Raw genomic sequence first — 25,384 nt, 5'->3', positions numbered from 1 at the left:
AACAAGGCTCCACTGAACAGGGGAGTATCCAGGAATTTCTGGCCAGAGTAGAAAACCACCACATCTTGTCAAAATGCAGATTCTAATTCAGAAAGTCTGGGGAGGAGCCCTAAATTCTGCATTGCTAAAGTGTTGCCAGGTGATGCCACTAGCTGTTGGTCTGTGGACCACACTTTGAACAGCAAGGGAATCCAAGACATGTAAAGAACTATAGCTCAGGTTGCCTCTTTGGAACTATCCTGCTTGCAAGAATAACATCCTTTGTCCTCCTGGCATCATCTTTGGATGGTGTCCAATTTTGAAATCACATTTTCCCCGAAAGGTCAGAGCAGTAAAGTAAGGGAAAGACAAGATTACCTTGTTAATACACGAGGACAATCTGTAATGGAATTATAAACAATCCCGGGAGGATTCAGAAAATCTCTCTGGTCTTGTTCTGGAAGCTCTCAGAAGCATAAAACATCAGCCATCAGTTCTGAAGCAGGTGCTAAACAAACGGCAGCAAATCTGGGCTTTTAATAAGTATTGTACAAAATGTCTTTATATGACTAAGACTCCTGACTGCAATACTTACAGAATTAGCTTTGATATGGGAGGGCAAGAAACAGCAAGAGCATCTCAGAAGATTGAGGCTTCTACAGGCTACAGAAGGGTGGCACGTTAAGGAAATCGTTCCCCCATTCAACAGACTGGATTGAAATTGGCTTTCAAATACGGCATAAAACTATATATAACTATAAATCGTCTATTTTTTATTGCTATGATTCACGTTCCATAAAATTCACCATTTTAAAGTGTACAATTCAGCAGTTTTTAAAAATTTGTTCACAAGGTTGTACAGCCACCACCACCAGCTAATTCTAGAACATTCATCACCCCAAAAATAAACTGTATCCAAAAGCAATTGGTCCTCGTGTCCCACCATTCTTTACAACCCTAGGCAACCACTAGGTTATTTTCTGTCACTATGGATTTGCCTCTGCTGAACATTTTCATATACACAGAATCCTACAATCTTAGCCTTTTGTGTCTGGCTTCCTTCACTTAGCTTTTTTTTTTTTTTTTTAATTGTGGTAAGCTATACATAACATCATTTAAACATTTTAAGTTTTTATTTATTTATTTTGAGAGACAGTGCAAATGGGAGGGGCACAGAGAGAGGGAGAGAGAGACAGAGAGAGAGAGAGAGAGAGAGAGAATCCCAAGCAGGATCCACAGTGTCAGCACAGAGCACGATGTGGGACTTGAACTCATCAACTGTGAGATTATGACCTGAGCCAAAGTCATGAGTCGGACACTTAAGTGACTGAACCACCCAGGCATCCCTATCATTTAACCATTTTTATGTGTAGAGGTCAGTGTCAGTAAGTACATTCACACCACCGTCTGCCTTCACTATTTTCCTCTTTCCATTCTGAAACTTTGTACCCAAACATCATGTTTTGAAGGGTTTTTATGACCAGTTTATATTCTATCGTATGGATAGGCTACATGTTGCTCATCTACTCATCAGCTGGTGAACATTTGGATTGTTTCCACTTTTTGGCTATTATGAATAACGTTGCCACAATCATTCGTGAATATATATTTGTTTGAATATATGCTGTCATTTCTTTGGGGTTTATACCTAGGAGAGGCGTCACCGTGTCACATGGTAACTCTGTATTTAACTGTCTGAGGAACTGCCAGACTGTTTTCCAAAGGGGGCTGCACCACTTCACGTGTCCATTGCAGTGTGTGCAGATCCAATTCCTCTACACCCTTGCCAACACGTTATTTTCCACTATTTGAGCAGCGCCACACTACCCACTGGCCACACTAGTGGTATCTCATTGTGGTTTTCCCTATGACTAATGATCTTACACCTCTTTTCAAATGCTAGTGGCCTGTGTCTTCTTTAAAGATGCATCTATTCAAATCCTTTGCCTATTTTTAATTGGGCTCTTATCGTTGAGTTGTTAAAGCGTTCTTTATATAGTCTAAATACAAATCCCTTATCCGATCTATGATTTGCAAACATTCTTGCTCATTCTGTGGGTTGTCTTTTACCTTCTTGATAGTATTCTTTGAAAGCACCAAAGTTTTTATTTTGATTAAGTCCAATCTATCTGTTTTTTTCTTTTGTTGCTTTATGCTTTTGGCATCCGATGCAGAAAACTAATCTAATCCAAAGTCACACGGATTTACTCTTATGTCTTCTTCTATGTGTTTTAGCATTACCATTTAGATTTTTAATCCATTTGAGTTCATTTTTATATATATACTGTGAAGCAGGGGTCCAAACTCATTCTTTTGCATGTTTGTTAATCATCAGCAAGAAGCAGAGAGAATGGCCTTTTAAACATTAAAATAAATAAATAGATAAAAGGGGTGCCTGGGTGGCTCAGTCAGTTGAGCATCCAACTTCAGCTCAGGTCATGATCTCACAGTTCATGAGCTCAAGCCCCATGCTGGGCTTTGCACTGATAGCTCAGAGCCTGTTTTGGATTATCTGTCTCCTTCTCTCTCTGCCCCTCCCCCACTTGTGCTCTCTCTCAAAAATAAACATTAAAAAAATTTTAAAAAGAGAATGGCCTTGAGTTTCTTGGTAGTGTCTTTTTTTTTTTTTTTTTTTTTTCCTTTTGGCTGGAAGATTTGGAGTTTTATAGCAAATCATATGGTATGGACCCAGAACCCAGGAGCCCAGCCTGGCCCAGTAGCATCTTTTCAATAAATCTATACTGAATTTTGCTGCGAAGCATATAGTCTTGAATTCTTACATTACTGGTTATGTGAAAATGACTTCTAACAAGGGAGAGCTATTTCTTCATTCAATCCCAGTGAAGACTATCTAGTGATCACCTATTATGGGTCAGTGATTAAAACAAAGATTCCTGCCCTACAGAGAGCTTACACTCTTGCAGGGAGAAACAGACAAAAATAAATAACTAAATACATCATGTAATATGTCAGAAGGCGGTAAGTGTTGTGGGGAAAAACTGCAAGAGCTGAGCAAGTGGGATGAGCCAAGCAGTAGGGTGGGGTTTGCAGTTCTGGAAAAGGTGGTCAGGGAGGGCCTCCTTTAAAAGGTGACATCAGTAGGGCACCTGGGTGGCTCAGCTGGTTAAAAGGTGACATCAAGCAAAAATCCAAGAGCTGGTGAGGGATCTGGCCATGCAGATATACAGGAAGGAGCATTGCAGGCAGAAAGAGAAGCCACTGCAAATGCCCTAGGACAAGACGGTGCCTGGTATTTTGAGAAATGGCAAGGAGGCCAGTGTGGCGGAGCAGACTGAGGAAGGAGGAAGTGGCCAGAGGACCAGATCATCTGGGTTCTTAGAGACCATTTTAGGGACTTTGACTTTTGTGCTGAGGAAAGTGGGATAAACCACTTGGGGGGGGGCGGGGGGTTCTGAGCTGAGCAACAGTAACAAGGTCTGGCTTCTGGTTCAAAGGATCACTCTGGCTGCTGGGTTGAGAATGGATTGTAGGAGGCCAGGCAGGGCAGGAAGAATAGTTAGGAGGCTTCTGAAATAACCCAGCTGAGATGAGGGTGGTTGGGCCCTGAGTGGCAGCAGCTGAGGCAGCAAAAAGGATTTGGTAGAGTCTGCAGGATGTCCTTACTGACTGGATGGGGGTGTGATAAAAGCAGGTGTCAAAGGTGACTCCAGAGATTTTTTGGCCTGAGGACCAGAAGGATGGAGCGGCTATTAACTGTGATAAGGAAGGCCACTGGGGCGTCAGGATGGTGGGGTGGGGGTCAAGGAGTTCTGCTTGGGGCACGTGGAACTTGAGATTCTCTCTGACTTCCAAATGGAGGGGACCGGCTGGCAGGTGGATATTTGAAGATGAGAAAGCTGGGCTGAAACAGGAATGTGAAGAAATCAACCACAAGGCAGGATGAGATACCAAGAAAAAGATGACAGACAGAACAGGGCCAAGAACCACAGCCTGGGACCCTCTGGCACTGAAAAATCCAGAGAAGAGGAACAACAGCTAAGGAGGCCACTGGAAACAATGGAGACAATGACAGTCTTCCATTTAACGATGGATTTGACAGTCTTGCTTTGTCAATCTTCAACACCCTCATGTTTTAAATTACCTTTGGTTAGAAGTAAATTCAAATTTTTATCCCCTTAAAGATTTCTGTTATTTTCTTAATGATTCATTCTTGATGTTTAAAAAAAAAAATTAACTATGCCCCAAACAAGCAGCAGCTTCGTCTGTTATTAACTGGAACAGACCTGGCCAACAGTCAGACTTCTGGCGTAAGGTGGCACAGGAGAAAAAAAAATCATCACTAGAGACTTTTATTTATGGAAAAAAAAAAACAAAACACCTCTTGCAGTTTATTAACAAAATTCATATAATGACAATTGCACATTTCCTTTTCTGCCAATGCCCCTTGTTTAATTACTACCCTTTTTTATAGACAGAAAAGTGGACATACTTTAAAACCTTTCTGATAAATATATTGCCACGCGGCATCCGGCCTGGATAATGCTCTTCAAAATAGCATATGCTGGAGCCTGTTGAAAACGACAATAAGCAAACAAAAGAAACATGTTCTACGTTCACTTGTAGCAGTAAGATATGGCCTGAAATGGCAGGGCTGCAGCTCTCTGGATAAGACATAAGATCTAAACATTTCTTTTAATTCAAAAGGTTGGGAAGCTTCCACTATCGCCAGAAAATCTGAATCATCTGGTTTCTCATCGGGAAGAGGAAAGAAGCTGCTAGGGGGAAATGATGAGAAAGGAAGCAAGAAATAAGACTTCCCATTGGGAGCAATGCTTTTGCCTGAGTTTTTATCAAAGCACAGTATTGGTTTGCTATCTTTGGTGGTCACTATGAAATCTATTTTTCTGGAAACAAAAAATTTCCCGCCCTTTAATCTTCCAAATAAGGTGCCCGGGGCAGCACAAGCAAATAGTAAAGAGAGGTCCCCTACCAGCTGTGCATCATGTTCAAGGCCTATGTCATGGTGCTCGAGCTCTTCATCCCGAAATTTTCTTATCACCTGGTTAAATACAAAGAAATCAAAGAAAATCAAAAGAAATCTGTTGTCCTATCTTCTTCTAGAGGCTAAAGCCTCATTCTACCATCTAAGATAGGGGTAGGCAAGTTTTTTCCTATAAAGGGCGAAAAAGTCAGTTCTTCAAGCTCCGCTGGCTGTATGGGCCTCTCCACAACTACTCAACTCTGCCAATGTTGGGAGGACAGCAGCCACAGACACATTAAAGAATGGGCGTGACTGTGTTGCAACAAAACTTAATTTACAGAAACAGGTGGTTGGCCCCAGGCCAGGGTTTACCAACCCCCAATTTACACTTGAAAAAAAATTAAACAGTTCCCTTATTTGTAATAGAAAATTACATGAAGATATCTATTGGTTAATTTATTTAAGCTGAAGTATTTGTGCTCACAGCATTGGCTCAGAATCTATCAATGATCCAGAAGTGGAGAGAATACAGTTGTGGGCTCAGGAGACACGGCATGGCTTCTGGTCCCAGTTCTGCCCGAGCATGTGACCAGGGCACATGACTTGAGCTTTCTGTGTCTCTTGCCTATAGAATGAGGCACTCACCTAGGTTTCTAAGGCCATGTCATTCCCCAACTTGCTATTTTTTTTCCTTCCCACCAAGTTGCTTACCGACCCTTTTCGCCCTTATTGGCCTATTTCCAAAGTATATTCAAATACCTGAAGAAGTTCCTCATATTTTTCAGGATCCTCCTCCATCAACGTCCTGATCTGGTTGTTGTAGTGATGTGCTATAGACTCTTCCACAGCCACAGTGCAGGCCATTGCTCCCTCCTTCCCAAGCAGGGCGGTTCCCGCACCTGGAATTGTCAAATCCAGCACAGAAAAGGATGGGACAGACACTACACTGGTGTGGGAGATCATGTCAGGTCAGGGTTCATCAACCGGAGCACTACAGGCTCTAGGGCTTGCTCGGTAATGCCTTGTTGTGGCGGCCGTCCTATGCACTGGAGGATATTTTAGCAGCGTCCCTGGCCTCTACCCACTAGAGGCCAGAAACACGCCTGGTTGTGACAACCAAAAGTGTCTCCAGACACTGCCAAGCATTCTTAGGAGCAACCTGCCCCCAGTGAAAATTGCTGTTTTAGGTGGTACCAGGTCACACTGTCAAATCCTGAATCACAGAGTAAGAATACTATTCTCTTTTCAATGTTCTTTTTAGCCCTCTGATTATGGCAAGAAGAAAGTCCTCATCTGGGATGAGTACATCTTTATTTCTTTCCCAACATTTACTCTTCTCCCTTTTTAAGAGTGAGCAGGTCTTAGAACCTTTGTCAGGGAACATCATCGGGCTACAACTGAATTGCTCTAGCTTTTTTCCTCCTTCGATGTGTTTGTTTTTACTGTACTTTCTATTTATAAAACCACTGATTTAAATCCATAAATATTTAAATAAATTTAACCAAAAAAAAAAAAGTCAATTTAACTTTAAGAAATATTAAGTCAACAAAAAGGTTGTAAGAGGACACAGAAAGAACTGTGGATTCAGTACTTTAACAATGTAATCGCCCCAGATCCCTAAGCTCAAGCAAGCTCTTCTGGACACATACCCAGTGCAAACCCCACCACGTTCCAGAAGGGCATCAGAATGGTGGGCCGCACCCTAAATGCAACCATCAACTCGTTGAACTTTTTCAAGTGGTCCTTTTCTTGATCCCACATTTTCTGTAAGAAAAACACAAAAATAAATGCAAGCATTACTCAGAGACCACCTGCTACATGCCAAGGAAGCTCCATGCCCTGTCCTTGTGGGAGACAGGAAGCACAAGGGAGATGGAGGAAGAATGAGAACTGCTATTTCTCCCCTTCCCCTTCAATCACCCAAGGAAAAAGCGAAGCATCGGACTAAAAAGCATCTTGGATATGGAGAAGAGAGTGCCAGCAAACCAGGAGAAGAGCCATTATCTCCATTCCAGGTTAGCAGGCCATGAACCATGGCTCCAGAAGTTCTGAGACCTGCAAGTGCCTTTTGTGTTTTAATGTTTACTTATTTTTGAGAGAGACAGACAGACAGAATGTGAGCAGGGGAGGGGCAGAGAGAGAGGGAGACACAGAATCTAAAGCAGGCTCCAGGCTCTGAGCTGTCAGCACAGAGCCCGATGCAGGACTCAAATGCACAAACTGCGAGATCATGACCTGAGCCGAAGTCAGATGCTTAACTGACTGAACCACCCAGGTGCCCCAACACATGCCTCTTTAAGGAAAAGGTCCAGACTAAAGAGAAATGAGATGCTGAGCCCACTCCGCAATTAGGAGAGCAGAGAATCACCGATTGTGTAATTTCCTTCTAGAATACTAGAAGTATCATTTACATCAAAGGATTAAGTGGGAAAGACAAAAGAGCTAACACTTAGCTGGCACGTCCTAAGTGCCAGGTGCTATCAAACAGATTTATGAAGGCAATTCATTTAATTTGCACTAATTGTCATTATCCCCATTACACAGATAAAGTGAGGCACAGAGAGGTTAAGTAACTTGCCCAAGGGCTCACAGCAGGCAATTTAACTTGTGCTAAGTGTCTATTACATACCAGATGTGGTGTTAGTTGCTCTATGCCAGCTCATTTATTCCTCATGAAAACCCAATGAGGTAGGTATTATCAGTTCATTTTGCAAATGTGGAAATAGAGACCCAGAGAGATCATGTAACTTCCCCAAGGTCACAGAAGTAGGAGGTGGAAGAAAGCTGGAATGTGAATCTGGGTCTTTTTGACTACAGAGGCCAGGCCCCTCCCTCTGCCTCTCAGTATAAAATATAAAATATCTCCACTGGGAACAGGATCACAACCTCTCAGCAACTGGTGCTTTCACCTCATGTGATGATTCTCAAACATTTTTAATTGCCCACCCCACAGTGAAATGTTAATACTTCAGATATACCATATATCTGTTTATGTACTATATGTCTCTACTTGATACATACAAATAATAATATACTTTTCCCTCCCCTGACCCCATCTTAGTAACCAATTTTTGTTCTCTTGGGGACAGTACCTCCCTTGACAGTGCATGACATAATGTGATTCATGACTTGAAGGCCTTTGGATCCCCACGCTATTCAGTGAGGCCAGCCTGAGAGGGATAACGGAGCACCCACCTGAATGACTGGCCCGACACTTGTCCGACCCAGGACGGCCATCTGCCCTGCGTAGATTCGGTTCGCTCCATATTCACCTGCATGATCCACCCGGATTATTCGATCCACAGCTGCCCAATTGATATTGTCTAAGGTCATTCGTGAACTGTAAAATCTGACACTGATTCTTCTTCCATAAGCTGCAATGCAAATGTTTATTCTTCATTACTTTCGGGTAAAACAGATGTTTTCTTTTACAGACAGAAGAAAGGAGTACCTTGGAACTAAGGTCACAGATGACTTCCTCATAGGAAGGATATCTCCATAAATGTATTCTGTTAAACCTGTAGTTTTGTTACTTTAAAAAAATTTTTTTAATTTTTTTTTTTAACGTTCATTCATCATTGAGAGACACAGAGACACAGAGCATGAACAGGGGAGGGGCCGAGAATGGAGAGACACAGAATCTGAAGCAGGCTCCAGGCTCCGAGCTGTCAGCACAGAGCCCGACACGGGGCTCGAACTCACAAACTGCGAGATCATGACCTGAGCCGAAGTCGGATGCTTAACCGACTGAGCCACCCAGGCGCCCCATAGTTTTGTTACTTTTTAAAGTAGGCTCCATGCCCAACATGGGGCTTGAACTCAGATCAAGAGTTGCATGCTCTACTGACTGAGCCAGCCAGTCCCCACCCCCTTTTAAAAGTGAATTAATTACCAACACTTAACACATAGAGTTTACCTAAAGATCTGATTCTTCTGGCTTCATGTTAAACATACAAAGATCTGGAAATACTGAGCCTGTCTTTTCATCAGGCAGTGAAAAAGACAGGCTCAGTATTTAACGTGGCAGTGACCTCTAGATGAGCATGCTTCTCCAGTTCACCTCCCCTCAGGCCTCTTCGTTCCCAATGCTGGCTGCGCAAGAACTCCTAGGGAGCTGTCAAAACCATGGATGTTCCTCCCCAGTCAATCCCCGGGGTGGGGAGAGGAAGCAGCCATATTTTTAAAAAGTTCTGTGCAGCCAAGGTTGAGAACCATAGATTTAAGCTCTCTCAAAACACACATGGGCATTGGATTTTGAGAGCAGAGCCTTACACCTTGAGTTTCATCTCCTTATGGTACATCATCAGTTCAACTGAACTCTTGTCTTCAAAATGTAAATTCTTCAAGATAGATTAAATTTTGTCTTTAAAAAAATCTCCTAAGAGGGGTGCCTGGGTGGCTCAGTCAGTTAACCATCTGACTCTTGGTTTCGGCTCAGGTCATGATCTCATGGTTTGTGGGATCTCATGCGTTGGAATTTTTGGGATTCTTTCTCTCCCTCCCTGCCCCTCCGCCGCTCACATTCTCTTTTTCTCTCTCAAAATAAATGAAATAAAATTAAAAAAGATCTCCTAATCGTTAACGCCTTGATTGTATTCTCTGAGCCTTGCATTAAGGCATCCCCAAAGTTTTTTCCCCTAAGAGCCTTCCAATGTGTTGTTATGTGTATAAGATGTTATCAGCTCTTTTTGTAGATATGAAAATGCGGACCCCATGGACGCAGCTGTCATGTGAACTTTGACTTGTACTGGTATCATCTTGAGATGTGTCTTAAGGCTGTTATGCATGACTACCATATCTTTAACACATACTTCTATTCATTTAGGCTAACTTCAACACCCTGAAAATGTGTGCAAAACTTCACTTTTTTTTATTAAAAAAGGTTTGAGTGCCTTGGACACAGGTGATGGGGTAGGTCTGCTGAAATCTGAGTGATTCTGTATTCTGGGGTTTTAAATGCTTCACTAAACAAAGGAGCAAGGATATGGGGGTCTGAGGCCTGGTGACCCAGCTCTAATCCACTCTTCTGCAGGACCTGCTCCATCTCACTGTGCCTGCTTCACTCAAGAAACTGGACGGAGTCCAGGAACTGGACACCAAAAACTAGATGGAGTGCAAGTTCTGCTGAGTGTAATGTACCACTCGGATCTGTGCCATCAGACAGTGGGTCACTGTGGTCCAGTTTTTGTGATTTCTTATTATTTTATTATCATTATTTTTAAAAATTTATTTATTTTGAGAGAGAGAGAGAGAGAGAGAGAGAGAGCGAGCGAGCAGGGGAGGGGCAGAGGGAGAATCCCAAGCAAGCTCTGCACTGTCATTGCAGAGCCCGACATGCGGCTCAAACTCACAAACCGTGAGATCATGACCTGAGCTGAAATCAGGAATCAGATGCTTAACTGAGACACCCAGGTGCCCCCATGACCATGTTCTCGTATGGAGAACAATTTGACACATTTGACAAAGTCAGGGTTGCCTGTCCAAAGTTTTCTCCTCCAGGTCCAAGGACTGATGCTCCCATGAATCTTACCTCCTTACAGAAATAGGACTCCTAGGAATTGGAATAGAAAACAATGAGCTGGCTCTACCTCTCGAGATAATCTTGTTTGCTTGTTCTTTCATTTGTTACTCCCATCCCAAAACATATTAATAGGAAAGAACTTACAGCCCAGGACTCGTTTTTTAAAAACACATTTCACGAGAAATAGCAAGGGGCTGAGTACACAGGATGAGTGTAAACACACAGCTGACTTCTGATGGGCAGGACTGTATTTGTACTAAAAACATACCTCACAGTTCCCCAGCACTGCACTTTTCCAGGCTCAGGCACCTAATAAATGATTTTTTGTGGAGTGTGTGGAGGATTGGGTTGTATTATTTGCCATTTTTATCTTTTCACAATCTCTGTAAGGTATCTTTAAAAAGTATGGGATGAACCACAGAAGGAGCACAGAGCTAGAGCCAGAAACTGTGTCCTGTTTGTTTTATTTAAGTTTACTTATTTTGAGGGAGAGCGAGCGAGTAGGGGAGGGGCACAGAGAGAATTGCAAGCAGGCTCCACACCAGCAGAGCTGAGCCTGACATGGGGCTCGAACCCACGAACCATGTGAGATCATGACCTGAACTGAAACCAATAGTTGGATGCTTAACCGAATGAGCCACCAAGGCACCGTATACATGTTCTATTCTCTAACACTAACCTTGGACAAATCAGAATTGCCATTTCTTACATATAAAATTGGCAATAATCAGGTTTTTTCCTTTTTAAGGAAACCTACAATAGTAACACTTTTCTTACTGAATTATCATGAAGATAAAATGAGATACAGGAAGCAAAGTAACTTTATTAAGTGATAAAGAATGATTTTTATTGTTATGCTCATTGGCTCAACAAAGGAGCATTAAAAGTCATGTTTAAAAATCCTGAGTTTTGCCTGCATTGTCACACACTTTAAAATTGCGAAAAAATAAAGTTGAGGCCCTGTGCCAGAAGCTCTCTAATGTATCATTTTAAGTTAGTGCTTTCCCACAGTGTGAAAAATCTAATAATGATGGTACCTAGGAGATTTAAAGTAGTATACAGGAAGATCTTAAGTGGCTTATGAACATGCATTTAATAACACCCACATAGTTAAGAGTTACTCTCTTTTAAATTCTTTTGCAATCCCTTTGATTTCATCAAGGAGAATGTCTCAGTTTACAAATACCTTCCTAATACTTGCTAATCTTTTTTTTTTCTCTCCACCCAGAAAGACTGTTTGGGGTTCAAGTCTTGGTAGGCAATAGTATCTAATACTATATTTTTTACTATTTTTTTACTAATACTATTTTTTACTATGTTTTTAACCCATTCATTTTTTGATTACTCTATTTGGGCCAGGCAATACTTGGTTTTCCGTCTTCACCATAAGAACTTAGCTTCGGCGAAATTATTTAATTTAAAAATGGAACACACTGACGTGCTCAGTCGGTTGAGCATCCTGACTCTGGCTCAGGTTATGATCTCTCGGGTTGGTGAGCAGTGACAGGCTCACTGCTGTGAGACTGTCAGCTCAGAGCCCGCTACGGATCCTCTGTCCTGTTCTCTCTGTCCCTCCCCCGATTGTGCTCTCCTCCCCCCATAAAAATAAATATTTTCTTTTTTTTCTTTTTTTTTCTTTTTTTTTAATGTTTATTTATTTTTGAGACAGAGAGAAAGAGCGTGAGTGGGGGAGGGGCAGAGAGAGAGGGAGACACAGAATCCGAAACAGGCTCCAGGCTCTGCGCTGTCAGCACAGAGCCCGACGCAGGGCTCGAACCCACGAACCGTGAGATCATGACCTGAGCCGAAGTCAGACGCTTAACCGACTGGGCCACCCAGGCGCACCAAAAATAAATATTTTTAAAAGATGGAACACGGTTATAGAAAAAACACATTTGGTAATCAAAAGTACAAGTGGTATTGCTAAAAGGTAAAAATATTCAGGTGGTATACGAACGACTTCACTTTCAGAAAACGACTTCACAATTTTCTGAGGCAGCTCTGATGAAAAGAGGATAGGAGAAGGACCCAGGATCCTAATTCATCTCCCTACCCCAAACTCTATGCCCCTTCCACTATCCAGGTGCTTCTCAAACTTTCTAGTACATGCAAGACATTCGAAGGTCTAGCTAAACTACAGACAACGCGACCCTGTAAGTCAGAAGTGGGACCTGCACTTCTAACAAGCCCACGCGGCAGGTCGCGCGACTACTTTGCCTAGCAGGGCTCCTAAAGAAGGCTATGATGACGCCCATAGACACTGAACTTGCAAGGTCTCCCTCCACCTGTCCTCAGCCTGGAATGCCAACGACACCGGCAGTGACGTCCCGTCAGAGGTGTACAATTATGTCATTCCCCCGCTTGCCGACTGCTAGCGGACACGCCAGAGCGCCCCAGCCGAAAACCATGCCCTCCGGCCCCACATTCCCCCAGCGCACCACAAACTCCGCCCCTCCTATCAGCGGTCTGAGTTTCCCATTTCGCAGTCGCGCGCCGTCGCAGCCCTATGACGTCTACGACGTCTGCCCCGTGACCTCTCCGGCCCAAGTCACAGGCGAAAATTCCCTGGCTCGGCGGTTTAGCGCACTTATGCGGCCGTACTGATTCTTTACCTGGGAGAGGCCGCAGGGCGCCCGTGCGCAGCCGCCACAGGGAGCGAACCGCCGCCGCCCCCGCGCAGCTCATTGCTGTGACAAGGTAACCGCTGCCCTGAGCGCAACGGCCAAACGTGCACTCAGCGCAGACTGATGACGCATAACAGACACTGCCCGCCCTGGCAGCGGTGGGAACGCCCCTAGGCCCCTGCTTCCATTCGATTGGTTGGAAAGGGCAAAGGAAAAGATATTGGGTATGATCACCATCAATCACTCAGAAGTCCGACGTTTCTAAAGGAGACTTGGGTTGCTAGGGAGTTGAGGATGCTAAATTGCTTTTCCCAAGATGCCGCCTGGGTAAATTCCTGGGAAAGAGGACGAAGAGGGAACTCTTTATTGTCACAGCTGTTGTACTTTCTGTTTTACCAGCATGGAAGGAGAGTTTTCCCTATGTGTATCCCACATGCTTCATCCACTTGTAGAAGTTGCATGACGAAATTAAATTCACCGCATGGTCAATAGTGTCTCTAGGTGATGGTTCTAACGGCCGACTTAAATTCTTACGTTTTTTCTCTTTATTTTAGGTTTTGTATAGAGAACATGGTTTTTGTTTCGTTGTTTGTCTCCACTTTACGGTTGATGTGTATCTGTATTGATGCATTGTTTTGAGGGGGGTGGGGTGGGGAGGAGGAGATTTAGCAACGCATATCATGCTTTTGAAAGTGAATGCCCAATGTGTGCGTGCAGGCTCATCAATTTTGGCAAATGTACCACTCCGGTGGGGGGATGTTGGGAATGCGGGGGGGCTATGCATGTAGGGGCAAAGGGTCATTTCCACCTTCCTGTCAAATTTTCTGTGATCCTGAAACTACTTAAAAATTTTTATCAAAAAATTTTTGTGGAATATTTTTTAAATAACGCATATCCACTGACTACGTCAAGGGATCTAACCAACAGAAATTTTCCAAATGTGTAGGATATATATTTAAAGGCAAAAAATCAAAGATGGGTATCTGGAAGGAGATATAACAAAACATTTAATTTCAGTAACGTCTGAGGGTTGGGATTGTTAAGAAAGGGGCTTTCACTTTCTACTTTACACCCTTCAACTATATATTTTTTCCAAGTTATAAAACAGTTAATATTTATATTTTAATAAAATATTGAATACAGTTGTTTCAAACTTTTCTAACACAGTACAATAATTATAAATTATGGCGAACTATTCCATAGCTTTTTAAATCCAAGCAATTAGTGTGAGGATGATGTGACATTCTTATGTAAAGCTGAGTGTAAACTTGTCTCTCAAAAGCCCTAAAACGTTCTTACTAAACCTTTAGTGTAATCCCATCCCACATTGACAAAAATTTATGAAGTCCAAGTTATTGTCAGGAAAAATTGAAAACAAAATGTTAAGCAGCAAAGGAATGTTAGAAATTATGACCCATCTTTATGATGTTATGTAGCCCATTGAAATGTTTATAAAGAACTTTTGATAACATGAAATAACACGGTAAGTGAAAAGAATACCAACATTTTTTTTCTTTCTTTTCATCCCATCCCTCCCTCCCTTCGTGCTTTCTATCTTAAGAGGAATTTGGCAAGATTAGCAGTGAATGTCGATAAATGGTGCTTACATGTGATTTTTTTCTCTGTACCTTTCAGTGTTCTCAATATTTTCTATAACAAACAAGTATAAGGAGAAAACAAAATTTCAGAAAGTATATTAGTCCCTAACTCCATTCTCAAAAATAAAAGTAACTATATGTATTATTTTCCATTTTAAAGGGAATTTTATCTCAGAAAGGTGAAGACACGAAGCAAGTAGCAAAGCCATCCCAGGTCCCAAGCATCCCATGCATTGGAGAGAAAATACAGAAAATGGAATTTACTAATAAAGCCATACCCTATATAAAGAAGATACATTCAGAAATCCTGTCTTCCCAGGGATCAGACCTTGCAGCTCCACTCTGGCAAAATGGATTGTCTTCATCATTACTTACTCCTGAGTAGCTGCTATCAGATGTTGCCAACTTAAGAATTAATGCAAACAAAAAACTTGCCCAGCTGGATTCTTCTCTTTGCTGGGATGAGAATATTCTGTGATTGCAAGAACATGCAAGGCTGCCTTGATAAAGAACAAGAACGTGTTCTGGGGGAACCCTCTGATGCATTGTTGGTGGGCATGCAAACTGGTGCCGCCATTCTGGAAAACAGTGTGGAGTTTCCTCAGAAAGTTAAAAAACAGACTACCCGGGGCGCCTGGGTGGCTCAGTCGGTTAAGCGGCCGACTTCGGCTCAGGTCATGATCTCGAGGTCCGTGAGTTCGAGCCCCACGTCGGGCTCTGTGCTGACAGCTCAGAACCTGGAGCCTGTTTCAGACTCTGTGTCTCCCTGTCTCTCTGACCCTCCCCCATTCATGCTCTGTCTCTCTCTGTCTCAAAAATAAATAAACGTTAAAAAAAAATTTTTTTTTAATTAATAAATAAATAAATAAATAAATAAATAAAAAACAGACTACCCTACGACCCAGCAATTTAAGCAGATTTATAGCCTTTGGTATTTATCCAAAGTACAAAAATACTGATTTGAAAGGGCACATGCATCCCAATGTTTACAGCAATATTATCAACAACAGACAAATTCTGGAAAGTGCCCAAATGTCCATCAACTGATGAATGGATAAAGAAGATGTGATGTGTTGCGGCACCTGGGTGGCTCAGTCAGTTAAGCGTCTGACTTGAACTCAGGTGATGATCTCATGGTTCATGAGTTTGAACTCCACATCGGGCTGTGCTGACAGCTCAGGGTCTGGAGCCTTTTTCGGATTCTGTGTCTCCCTCTCTCTCTCTGCCCCTCTCCTCTTCACGCTCTCTCTCAAAAATAAATAAACCTGAAACCTTTTTTTGAAAAAAAGATCGTGTGTGTATATGTATATGTGTATACATGTATATATGTGTATATATAATGGGTATTATATATAATGGACATATATATATATATATATATATATATAATGGAATATTACTAAGCCATCAAAAAGAATGAGATCTTGCCATTCGCAACGATATGGATGGAGCCAGAGTGTATTATGCTAAGCAAAATAAGTCATTCAGAGAAAGACAAATACCGTATGATTTCACTCATATGTGGAATTTAAGAAACAAAACAGATGAACACAGGGAAGGGGGAGAAGGGAGAGAAGCAAACCATAAGAGACTTTTAACTATAAAGAACTGAGGGTTGCTAGAGTGGGGGGGGATGGGCTAAAATAGGTGATGGGCATCAAGGAGCGCACTTGCTGCGTTGAGCACTGCATATTATAAGTGATGAATCACTAAATTCTACTCCTGAAACCAGTATTATACTATATGTTAACTAACTAGAATTTATATTAAAATTGGAAATAAAATCTAAGAATAAAAAATAATAGAAAATTAAAATATATATCTATTTTGTTTTAAGTTCTATTCCTTTGATTTAAAAATTTATGAATTTTAGGGGCATCTGGGTGACTCAGTCAGTTAAGCGTCTGACTTCAGCTCAAGGTCATGATTCTCAGGGTTCGTGAGTTCAAGCCCCGCATCTGCTAACAGCTCAGAGCCTGGATCCTGGTTCAGATTCTGTGTCTCCCTCTCTCTCTGCCCCTCCCCTGCTTGTGCTCTGTCTCTCTCTGTCTCTCAAAAATAAATAAATGTTAAAAAAATTTTTTTAATTAAGAATTTTAAATTCCAATAAAGCCCTGTTTTGTAGGCAAAAAAAATAATAGTAACCAGAACCTTCTTTAGGAGAATGGAGCAGAACAGGGAAATAGAGACAATAGAGACATGATTGGAGGGACTTTTAAAACTCCCCATGTTTGTAACGGGAGAGGGTGGAGGGCAGTGTTGGTGAGTGGAAAATAAAGTACCTAGCAAGGAACATATCCTTATGGAAGTATACACTGATACAATGGGATGCTATGTAGCTATTAAAAAGAACAGGTGGCTATTTATATGGAAAGATCTTCAAGATGTTATTAAGGAGGAAAAAGGGAGAAGCTCAGAAATATATATTTTTCATGCATTCAACCACACATATATATGTTTGAATATGTATTATAATTTTCTGGGAAAAGAAAATAAACATTAGCAGTGGTTCCCTCTGGGGGGTGGAAGATTGGGAGAGGAGTGCTTTAAATAATTTTATGTGTTTTTAGTTTAAAACACATACCTATACTCCTTCCTGGCTTCGGTAGAGCCAAGGAGTCTTAAAAGCACTCATCTGATGACTGCATTAAACCCTCTGTCATTTGGGGCGCCTGGGTGGCTCAGTCAGTTGACTTCAGCTCAGATCATGACCTCATGGTTGGGGGAATTGAGCCCCACTGGGCTCTGTGCTGAACATGGAGCCTGATTGGGATTCTCTCTCTGCCCCTTCCCTGTGCACACTCTCTCTCAAAATAAATAAAATTAAAAAAAAACCAAAAAACACTTCTGTGATTCTAGGAAAAGGCAAAGAACAACTTTATAAACTATTAGTTTTCCACAATCACTTCATTGCTGACAGGAAACCTCCAGGAATTCAAATATACACAAACACATTTTAAAACCTTCAAGACACTGTTTAATCAGTAGTTTTAAGGCACATTTGTTAGACCTGTACTTCAACAATTATACGACATCACTTGAAGTTATTAAAGTTATCAAAATATATAAAAACATTCAAGTAAGAGGTATGCAAATCAGCAGCATTTAACCAAAATGAATATATTAGCATACTTCAGTATCAATTTTATAACAGGGAAAGAAAATGGAGTTTCCATCTCACACACTTACATATATACACACACATGTGCACACACATGTGCACATGCACACACACACACACACAAACTTGACTGTTCTCAGAAGCATGGTGAAAGCAAAAACATATAAATAAGTGCAGTAGGTAAAAATACCAACAATTAGAATTTTTTTCAAGTGAGGATAGAGTGAACTTTTGGTTACTCAAAATTCTGTGATACTAGTTATTAGCCAGAAAAGCTCATTTGTCTCACAGGTACAAAAGTATCACATGTTAATGGTAACTTTGGGGAACAGCAAGAAAATGATCTGGCAAAGGGACAAATATATAGAAATGTGTAAACTATGGAAAGCATACTTTGCTCCTCAGAGCAAGGGGTCCATCGTTTTGAGTAATGGCGGGTTGGGGTTGGGGGTGGGAATACTCTTAGCAGAGCACGGCTTTCCAAAACAGGTACCCAGCTTTAAACTCCAGGTTACTCCCGAGGAAAGGTTTAGAGCCTGTGAAAGGAAGGAAAACAACAGAAGAAAGGCTCCAATGGTCTGTTACAAAACTCAGTACTTTAAAAAAGATTCTGAAGATAATTAAGACACAAACTGATTACGTGAAACCATAATTTAGGCTTATTAAAAGGTTCAGAGCTATCAATTCCATGTAAGTTTATGATGAGGTATTTATTGCATGTGGTTTTTGCTGTAACGGAAATCTTAAGCGGTACTCTGCCTATCATGTAAAATAAAACTTAAAATTTTAGGCACAAGGAAACAATAGCCCTGAACATATGGCATTGCAGATGCCAGCATTCAGTGTCCTCTGGGACATTTGCACAGGCTGGTCTGATGCTGCAACCCGTGATCCTCAAACACTTACGCACATAAACCATGGCCCCCTGTGCTCCATGCACACACTCAACTGCCCTTTCCAGCCTGGCTCTGAAATGTGAAGTGTCCATGAGAAATGGGGACCTCAGTGCAGGAAGGAAAATGGCATTTGGAAGACTTGAAAGACAAGCTTTGCCTCTTAATTTTGATACCCAGGGCCCTCTGCTAAGTCTCAGAACTCAGGACGAGAAGGGAACTCAAGACCTATGGATACCCAGCACCTTAGAGACAGCTCCCCCCCAACCCCGAGCACCTCCCCACCCCCGAATAATAAGGCGGCAGCAAAATACCCAGGAACTAAGACATCAAGGCCCCCAATCCACAGCATTCCCCTCCTCCCCAAACTTAACCTTATTCACACAGCAGGGATGGCTTCACACAGAGAGGAAGCTGGGTACCTTCTCTCTCATATTACTACCAGGTAACTGGACTTATATAGCCACCCTCTCCATGTTTCCACCATCTGTTTCAAACATCTGAATTCAAGGATTTCTCTTCATGAAAAAAAAAAAAAAACAGGTCTCGGAACCATTTAAAAAGGATTACAACTTCTTAAGGAACACTTCTCAGCCTAAAACTCCAGAACCTGGTTCAAAAGAACGAGCCCAGTCTCATGAACGGATGACTCCCACAATTAACTGTAAAAGACAACACAAATGCACTTTGAAAAATATAAAAGGGCTCTCCTCCTCAAATTTTGTTCTATCAGCCTAAACGGCTAAGTAAGTTAGTTTTGTGGGGGAGTCACCAAGCTGCTGGTCTATAGGCAAACCAGGTTTGAACCTGGTCTTTCTAAGACACTAAAATGAGGGACTGGGTTATATTAGGGGTGGGTTACAGCCACTGCAGCTGCATAATATGGAGCTACTTTCAGGAAAAACCTCAACTCCAGAAAAATATATTTTAAAATCTCTGCTCCAAACCCAGGTGGACTCTGTAGGCTCAGCAGGTCAGCTTCTGAGCAACACGCAGTAGGATCCTCACTGCCAGTCTAGACGGTTCTTCATATCCCTCTGGGCTTCCGTTAGTTTCTGAATTAGATAACGCTTGTCACGACTTTCCTAAAGACAGAGATGGGTGCAAGAGCACATTCAATATTTTTGGATACATATATCATCATTTCAACCTAATAAATTGCCTGTCAGACTCACGGTTAATGATCCTAACCCCCGGATGGTTGTAATGGCCTCCAAACTGGTCTGCCTCTGGCACTCTTGCCCCTCCATGGCCCCTTGTCTACAAAGTGGCCAACAGTCTTGTAAAAATGTACATCAGGAGGCGCCTGGGTGGCTCAGATGGTAAAGCATCCGCCTTCAGCTCAGGTCACGATCTTGCAGTTTGCGGGTTCAAGCCCTGCGTTAGGCTCTGTGCTGACAGCTCGGAGCCTGGAGCCTGCTTCGGATTCTGTCTCCCTCTCTCTCTGCCCTACCCCTGCTCATATTCTCTTTCTTTCTCTCTCAAAAATAAACATTAAAAAGAAATGTACACCAGACTGCTACTGAACACATTTCACTGGTTTCCCATCACACTCAGAATTAAACTCAATCTTCTCAACAGAGCCTTCAGACTGTGCTGTAACCCCGGTTGATAAGCCACCGTCCTCCAGCCCCAGGGGTGCCCTCACTGTCCCCTCTGCCTGTTACTCTCATCCCCAAGACCTCCCATAGCATTCAAGTCTCAGCTCCAATGTCACCTCCTCAAAGTGGGCTTCAGGGGCTACCATCGACAGCAGTAGATGGCCACTCATCTTGTCTGTGTTCTCTTCATGGCAGTTACTGCTATTGAAATTTATCACTTTTTCTGTAACTATTTAGCAATCTTGTCTCCCTTTATCACCACCGTATCCCAGCACAGTGTGAAGAGCAGGGAGTGATCAATACACATGTTGAAAGACTGGATGAATGAAGCTGGGGAAGGCCCGGCCTGAATGCAGAGTTTAGGAAAGTGGTGGTGAGCGGGGCCACAGCATTCCACCCTCTCCCTGGGAAAAGTGCCACTTTCTGTTAGATGTCCTGGGTAAAGGTCCCCAGCCATGACCCTCTGGACCTGCTCTTCCTTACCAGGGACAGCTGCTCTCGGAGCTGGACCACCACCCGCTTGTGTGCTCCGGCAAGGGCGATGAAATAAAACATAATGAGGCTGCAACACAAGGTGGAGAGGTCAGTAGGGAGTTTGCACCATTTTAAGGCCACTAGAAAAACCACCTGATCCATTTTGCCCAGGACAGTTTTACTGTTGTTAGGAAAAGAAGGAAGGAAAAAAAGAGAGGGAGGGAGAAAGGAATGGAAGGGAGGAAGGAAGGAAGGAAGGAAGGAAGGAAGGAAGGAAGGAAAGGGAAGAAGAGAAAAGGAAAGGAAAAGGAAAAAGAAAAAGAAAGACAAAACTCATTCATCCTAAGCAGAGGGCAATCAGAAATGGCCCCAGAGGGGTTGTAAGTTGGCAGTGGAAGCAGAGACTGATTCATGCCTTGCTTTTTAATCTAATATTAAAAGTTGTTGCTGTTCCCTTGGCACATAGAATATGATAGGGAGAGACAAGGAAATGGTCCAGAAAGTCAGCTCAGCATAGAATGCACTGGCTGTGGATAATCACTGTGGAACCCCCCTCGTCTCAGTTTCCTCATCTGTAAAATGGGGATAATATAGTAAACCCCAGGGACAACAAGCCTAGGATAATACATTTTTGAATAAAAGCAACTGGCAATTGGCTCCTATCTTCCATGTAGTCCCAGATCTCAAAGTGGGGTGATTGAAATGACTGTCTTTGGGGTGAGGAGCAAGTGGAGTGGAGAGCAAGCCCCCAGGAAAAGAGTAGGCAACTCATTCCATTCCATGAAGGGGAGGTGGTTTCCTGTCCAATTTCCCCAGATAGGGCTGAGGAAATGAGGGCCACTGGAAACACTGATATCAATGAAACTCTTCTAGAAGATACCATGGCCACAGGACAAGAATGGCCAGATCAGGTAACCGCCACCAGATGGCGTCAGCCAAATGACAGCTGGAGTAAATGCACAGGGCCAGGAGTCTCTGCATCCTGGGGTCCTCAGAATTCCAGGCTGGTTGTCTGCACAGCTCCCCCAAACCATGTTGTTAATCTCATCAAAGGTATCATGCCTTTAACAAATACATTTCTGAATCTCACTTCTTGCATTGGGTGGGGTTTTACTGTAAGAATATCTCTATCATGGGGTAAATTGCGATGATTTCATTCATTACAGTTAATACATACCAGCTACAATCAATTCTAGTTATTTGTGGTAGTTCTATTCTATAAAGCTTCTAGGAACACCTGATTTGTGAATTCTGAACCAATGGCCCTAGGGGAAATACAAGGGGAGATTCCTTGAGTCACTGGTCACAACATTTTTGTCAACTGATCATTACCTTATTTTATGTTTCTTATTCATTGAGCAAATCAGCTATCAATACATAATCTTGCTTCTGTTTAAAGATGATTTAGTTACCGTTATTGTTGATTCCTCAACTCTGAACTCGGTGTCAACAGTACCATAACCCATGCCTGAATGAAGCTTATCTAACATACAGATTTTCTTTGTAAGGCACATCTCAGCCTCTTTGCACTTAGGAACATGAGAAGCACTTCAGCACTACGCTTGGGACGGTTTTATACCGGGAAATGAGCCACCAAAAGCACAAAATGCAAGAAACATGGCACTAAATAGGTCACCAAAGACATTTGTAGTACGAAGGCGGAAAGAAGATGGCAGGCTTATTGCCTCGTTTGACCTCAGCTGGTTACATGCATGCTATGGTCTGAATGTGTGCCCGCAAAATCCGTACGCTGAAATCCTAATCCCAAGGTGATGGCATGAGAAGGTGGGGCCTCCGGGAGGTGATTAGGTCCCTCACAAATGGCATTAGTGCCCTGATAAAAGGGACCCTAGAGAGCTAGCTCAGCCCTTCTGCTATGTGAGGACACCAGAAGTCTGTAAGCCAGAAGAGGGCTCTCCCCTAATCATGCTGATCTTGGACTCCCAGTCTTCAGAACTGTAAGAAATAAATTTCTGTTGTTATAAGCCACCTAGTCTATGATATTTTGTTATAGCAGACCAAACACACTAAGACAATGCCCTTTGGGTGACTCAAATTTTTTGCTACTCTGTGCAAGTCCACAAATGACCATGAAACTGAAGGTTTGAAACTGATTTTGGGGGTTGTAAAATATTTTAGCAAGTAGGCATATTCACAATACAGAAAAAAAAACCACCCTGAAATCTATGAATAATGAAGACAGACTGTAAGACTCTAATTAGAACAATGGCCACCACACAGTAAGCCCTCAATGTACATTTGTGATTCGAATTACTTTAACACGCAAAATCAATCACTATGCAGCAATGACTCTTGTCACCCTGACATATAACACCTGTCATTTACTGAGCCTTTACTAAGGGCCAGGTCCTCTGCTGGCGTTTTACATTTAAAAATGCATTTTGGGGGGCGCCTGGGTGGCGCAGTCGGTTAAGCATCCGACTTCAGCCAGGTCACGATCTCGCGGTGCGTGAGTTCGAGCCCCGCGTCGGGCTCTGGGCTGATGGCTCGGAGCCTGGAGCCTGTTTCCGATTCTGTGTCTCCCTCTCTCTCTGCCCCTCCCCGGTTCATGCTCTGTCTCTCTCTGTCCCAAAAATAAATAAACGTTGAAAAAAAAAAAAATAAAAAAAAAAAAATAAAAAAAAAATAAAAATGCATTTTGGGGGTGCCTGGGTGGCTCAGTCAGTTAAGCATCCGACTTCGGCTCAGGTCATGATCTTGTGGTCACGAGTTTGATCCCCACGTAGGGCTCTGTGCTGACAGCTCAGAGCCTGGAGCCTGCTTCAGATTCTGTGTCTCCCTCTCTCTCTCTGGCCCTCCCCCACACATGCTCTCTCTCATTCTCTTGCTCTCTGTCTCTCAAAAATAAATAAACATTAAAAAAATTTAAAAAAATAAATAAAATAAAAATGCATTTTACATTTAAAAAAAATTTTTAATGTTTATTTTTGAGAGAGATAGAGAGAGAGAGAGAGGGACGGAGGAAGGGGCAGAGAGTGGGAGATACAGAATCCGAAACAGGCTCCGGGCTCTGAGCTGTCAGCACAGAGCCCGATGACACGGGCCTCAAACTCACGAACTGTGAGATCACAACCTGAGCTGAAGTCGGACACTTAACCGACTGAGCCACCCAGGCGCACCAGCATTTTACATCATTAACCACATTTCCTTCATGTCACAACCCTATAAGGTATGTACCATTCTTATCCCCATTTTCCAGGTGAGGAAATGGAGGCGCAGAAAGGACAGACTACTTAGAAGCAGTAGAGCCAGGGTTCAAGTGCATGTGTCTAACCTGGTGCTCTTCTCTCTGCCCAGTAATGATTTACTTTATCAAAGAGCCAGTGATTTTGTGAATAATCAGTAATATTAATCGACAAAGTTCATTGGATTTATGTCAGGCATTGGGGTCAGGGCTTCACCTGCAGGATCTTAATGAACCCGCTCAACGACCCTCTTTAAGAATCACTATTATTATGCCCATTTTAGAGATGGGAAAGTGAGGCTCACAGAGGTTTAATGACTTATCAAGCGTAACAGGTGGGCTTCCATTTCCCAGTGGAGAGGAGTCCAAGTGTCTCAATGGAGAATCCTCGCAAGGGTCTAAGCGGTTCTTACTCACCAGATGATCATGAAGAAAGGCACTGCAAAGGCTTCCGAGGTGATGCCATGGACCAGGGACTGCAGTGAGCTGGGAAAGGTGCTCACTGTCTTGGGGACCACCTCCCAGGTGGTGTTGAAGTTGGTGAACGGCCCACAGGCTTTTGAGGAAGGGACGCTGCCGGGACACAGACCAAGGGGCTCAGGGTGAGGCATGCGGCACAGGCTGAGTGTCACTCCTCCACCCGGCCACAGGCTTTGTCATCCAGCGAGCTGTGAGGAACAGCCCGATCTTATGGGCCTTCTGGAATATTCTGGTCAAAAATGCTGACCCTGAAATTCCATCTGTAGACTGACTTCCAGTGTACAGGAAATGTAGCACAGAAGAGCAAGTTAAATGACACTGTAAGACAGCAATCAAATAGATCCAGAAGGTGGTAGTGATTTTGTGCACCAATCTCTCAGTTTGGAGGGGAGGAAACAGTTGTGGACTCTTCAAAGAATTAAAGATTAAAGGAGAGTAAAGAGACATGGCAATGAAAGCAATGGGTAAAACTCGAAAGATCCTCATGTTATTTTATTAAAAAATTTTTTTTAAACTTTATTTTAAAGAGAGAGTGTATGAGTTGGGGAGAGGAACAGAGGGGGAGAGAGAAAGAGAAAGAGAGAGAGAATTCCAAGCAAGCTCCATGCTCAGTGTGGAGCCCCACATGGAGCTTGATCTCATGACCTGAGCTGAAATCAAGAGTTGGACACGCAACCAAATGAGCCACCCAGGCGCCCCGGATAGATAGATCCTCATTTTTAAAAAAGGCTATAGAGGCACGTGGGTGGCTTAGTCGGTTGGGCGTCTGACGTCGGCTCAGGTCATGATCTTACAGTTCGTGGGTTCAAGTCCCACATCAGGCTCTGTGCTGACAGCTCAGAGCCTGGCGCCTACTTGGGATTCTGTATCTCCCTCTCTCTCTGCCCCTCCCCCACTCACGCTTGCTCTCTCTCTGTCTCTCTCAAAAATAAATACACACAAAAAA

At 42.8% G+C, this 25,384-nt stretch overlaps 2 protein-coding genes across 8 annotated transcripts in view; both read right to left on the bottom strand.

The window, feature by feature from the left end:
- Positions 1 to 469: 469 nt before the first annotated feature.
- Positions 470 to 17,262, bottom strand: COQ7 (coenzyme Q7, hydroxylase). 4 transcript variants are annotated; one of them, XM_047839069.1, is made up of 7 exons: positions 13,055 to 13,186; positions 8,117 to 8,295; positions 6,571 to 6,685; positions 5,681 to 5,820; positions 4,931 to 4,999; positions 4,430 to 4,508; positions 470 to 487 (listed from the first exon to the last, which is right to left on the bottom strand). In XM_047839069.1, the coding sequence occupies exons 1-6, from the start codon at positions 13,125 to 13,127 to the stop codon at positions 4,431 to 4,433; spliced, it is 654 nt and encodes a 217-aa protein (XP_047695025.1). In that variant the 5' UTR covers positions 13,128 to 13,186; the 3' UTR covers positions 470 to 487; position 4,430. The 4 variants fall into 4 exon arrangements, with proteins under 4 accessions (XP_047695025.1, XP_047695024.1, XP_047695026.1 ...); XM_047839068.1 differs by lacking the exon at positions 470 to 487 and adding an exon at positions 2,615 to 3,841; XM_047839070.1 differs by lacking the exons at positions 470 to 487; positions 13,055 to 13,186 and adding an exon at positions 17,249 to 17,262 and having other exon boundaries at positions 3,864 to 4,508.
- A 336-nt stretch (positions 17,263 to 17,598) lies between these two features.
- Positions 17,599 to 25,384, bottom strand: part of TMC7 (transmembrane channel like 7) — a 56,367-nt gene continuing 48,581 nt past the window's right edge. For 2 of the 4 annotated variants that reach the window (XM_047839065.1, XM_047839067.1), the window contains 3 exons: positions 24,376 to 24,531; positions 20,763 to 20,841; positions 18,983 to 19,763 (listed from right to left, as the gene is read on the bottom strand). In XM_047839065.1, coding sequence (XP_047695021.1) covers positions 19,683 to 19,763; positions 20,763 to 20,841; positions 24,376 to 24,531 — 316 coding nt within the window. In that variant the 3' untranslated portion in view covers positions 18,983 to 19,682. Of the gene's footprint in view, positions 18,322 to 18,982; positions 19,764 to 20,762; positions 20,842 to 24,375; positions 24,532 to 25,384 lie in introns of those variants that run through there. The other 2 variants (XR_007147838.1, XM_047839066.1) reach the window with 2 other exon arrangements.

Source organism: Prionailurus viverrinus, chromosome E3 (assembly GCF_022837055.1).
Source record: "Prionailurus viverrinus isolate Anna chromosome E3, UM_Priviv_1.0, whole genome shotgun sequence".
Taxonomy (NCBI): domain Eukaryota; kingdom Metazoa; phylum Chordata; class Mammalia; order Carnivora; family Felidae; genus Prionailurus; species Prionailurus viverrinus.
This window is presented reverse-complemented; position numbering and strand designations above follow the sequence as displayed.

Excerpts from the sequence above, each read along its gene's own strand:
- COQ7 (XM_047839069.1), bottom strand. The coding sequence starts at position 13,127 with ATGAGCTGCGCGGGGGCGGCGGCGGTTCGCTCCCTGTGGCGGCTGCGC. Across the intron at positions 6,686-8,116 it reads GTGTCGGGCCAGTCATTCAG|AAAATGTGGGATCAAGAAAA; the intron begins GTGGGTGCTCCG and ends TTTTTCTTACAG. Across the intron at positions 5,821-6,570 it reads CGTGGTGGGGTTTGCACTGG|GTGCGGGAACCGCCCTGCTT; the intron begins GTATGTGTCCAG and ends TGACAATTCCAG.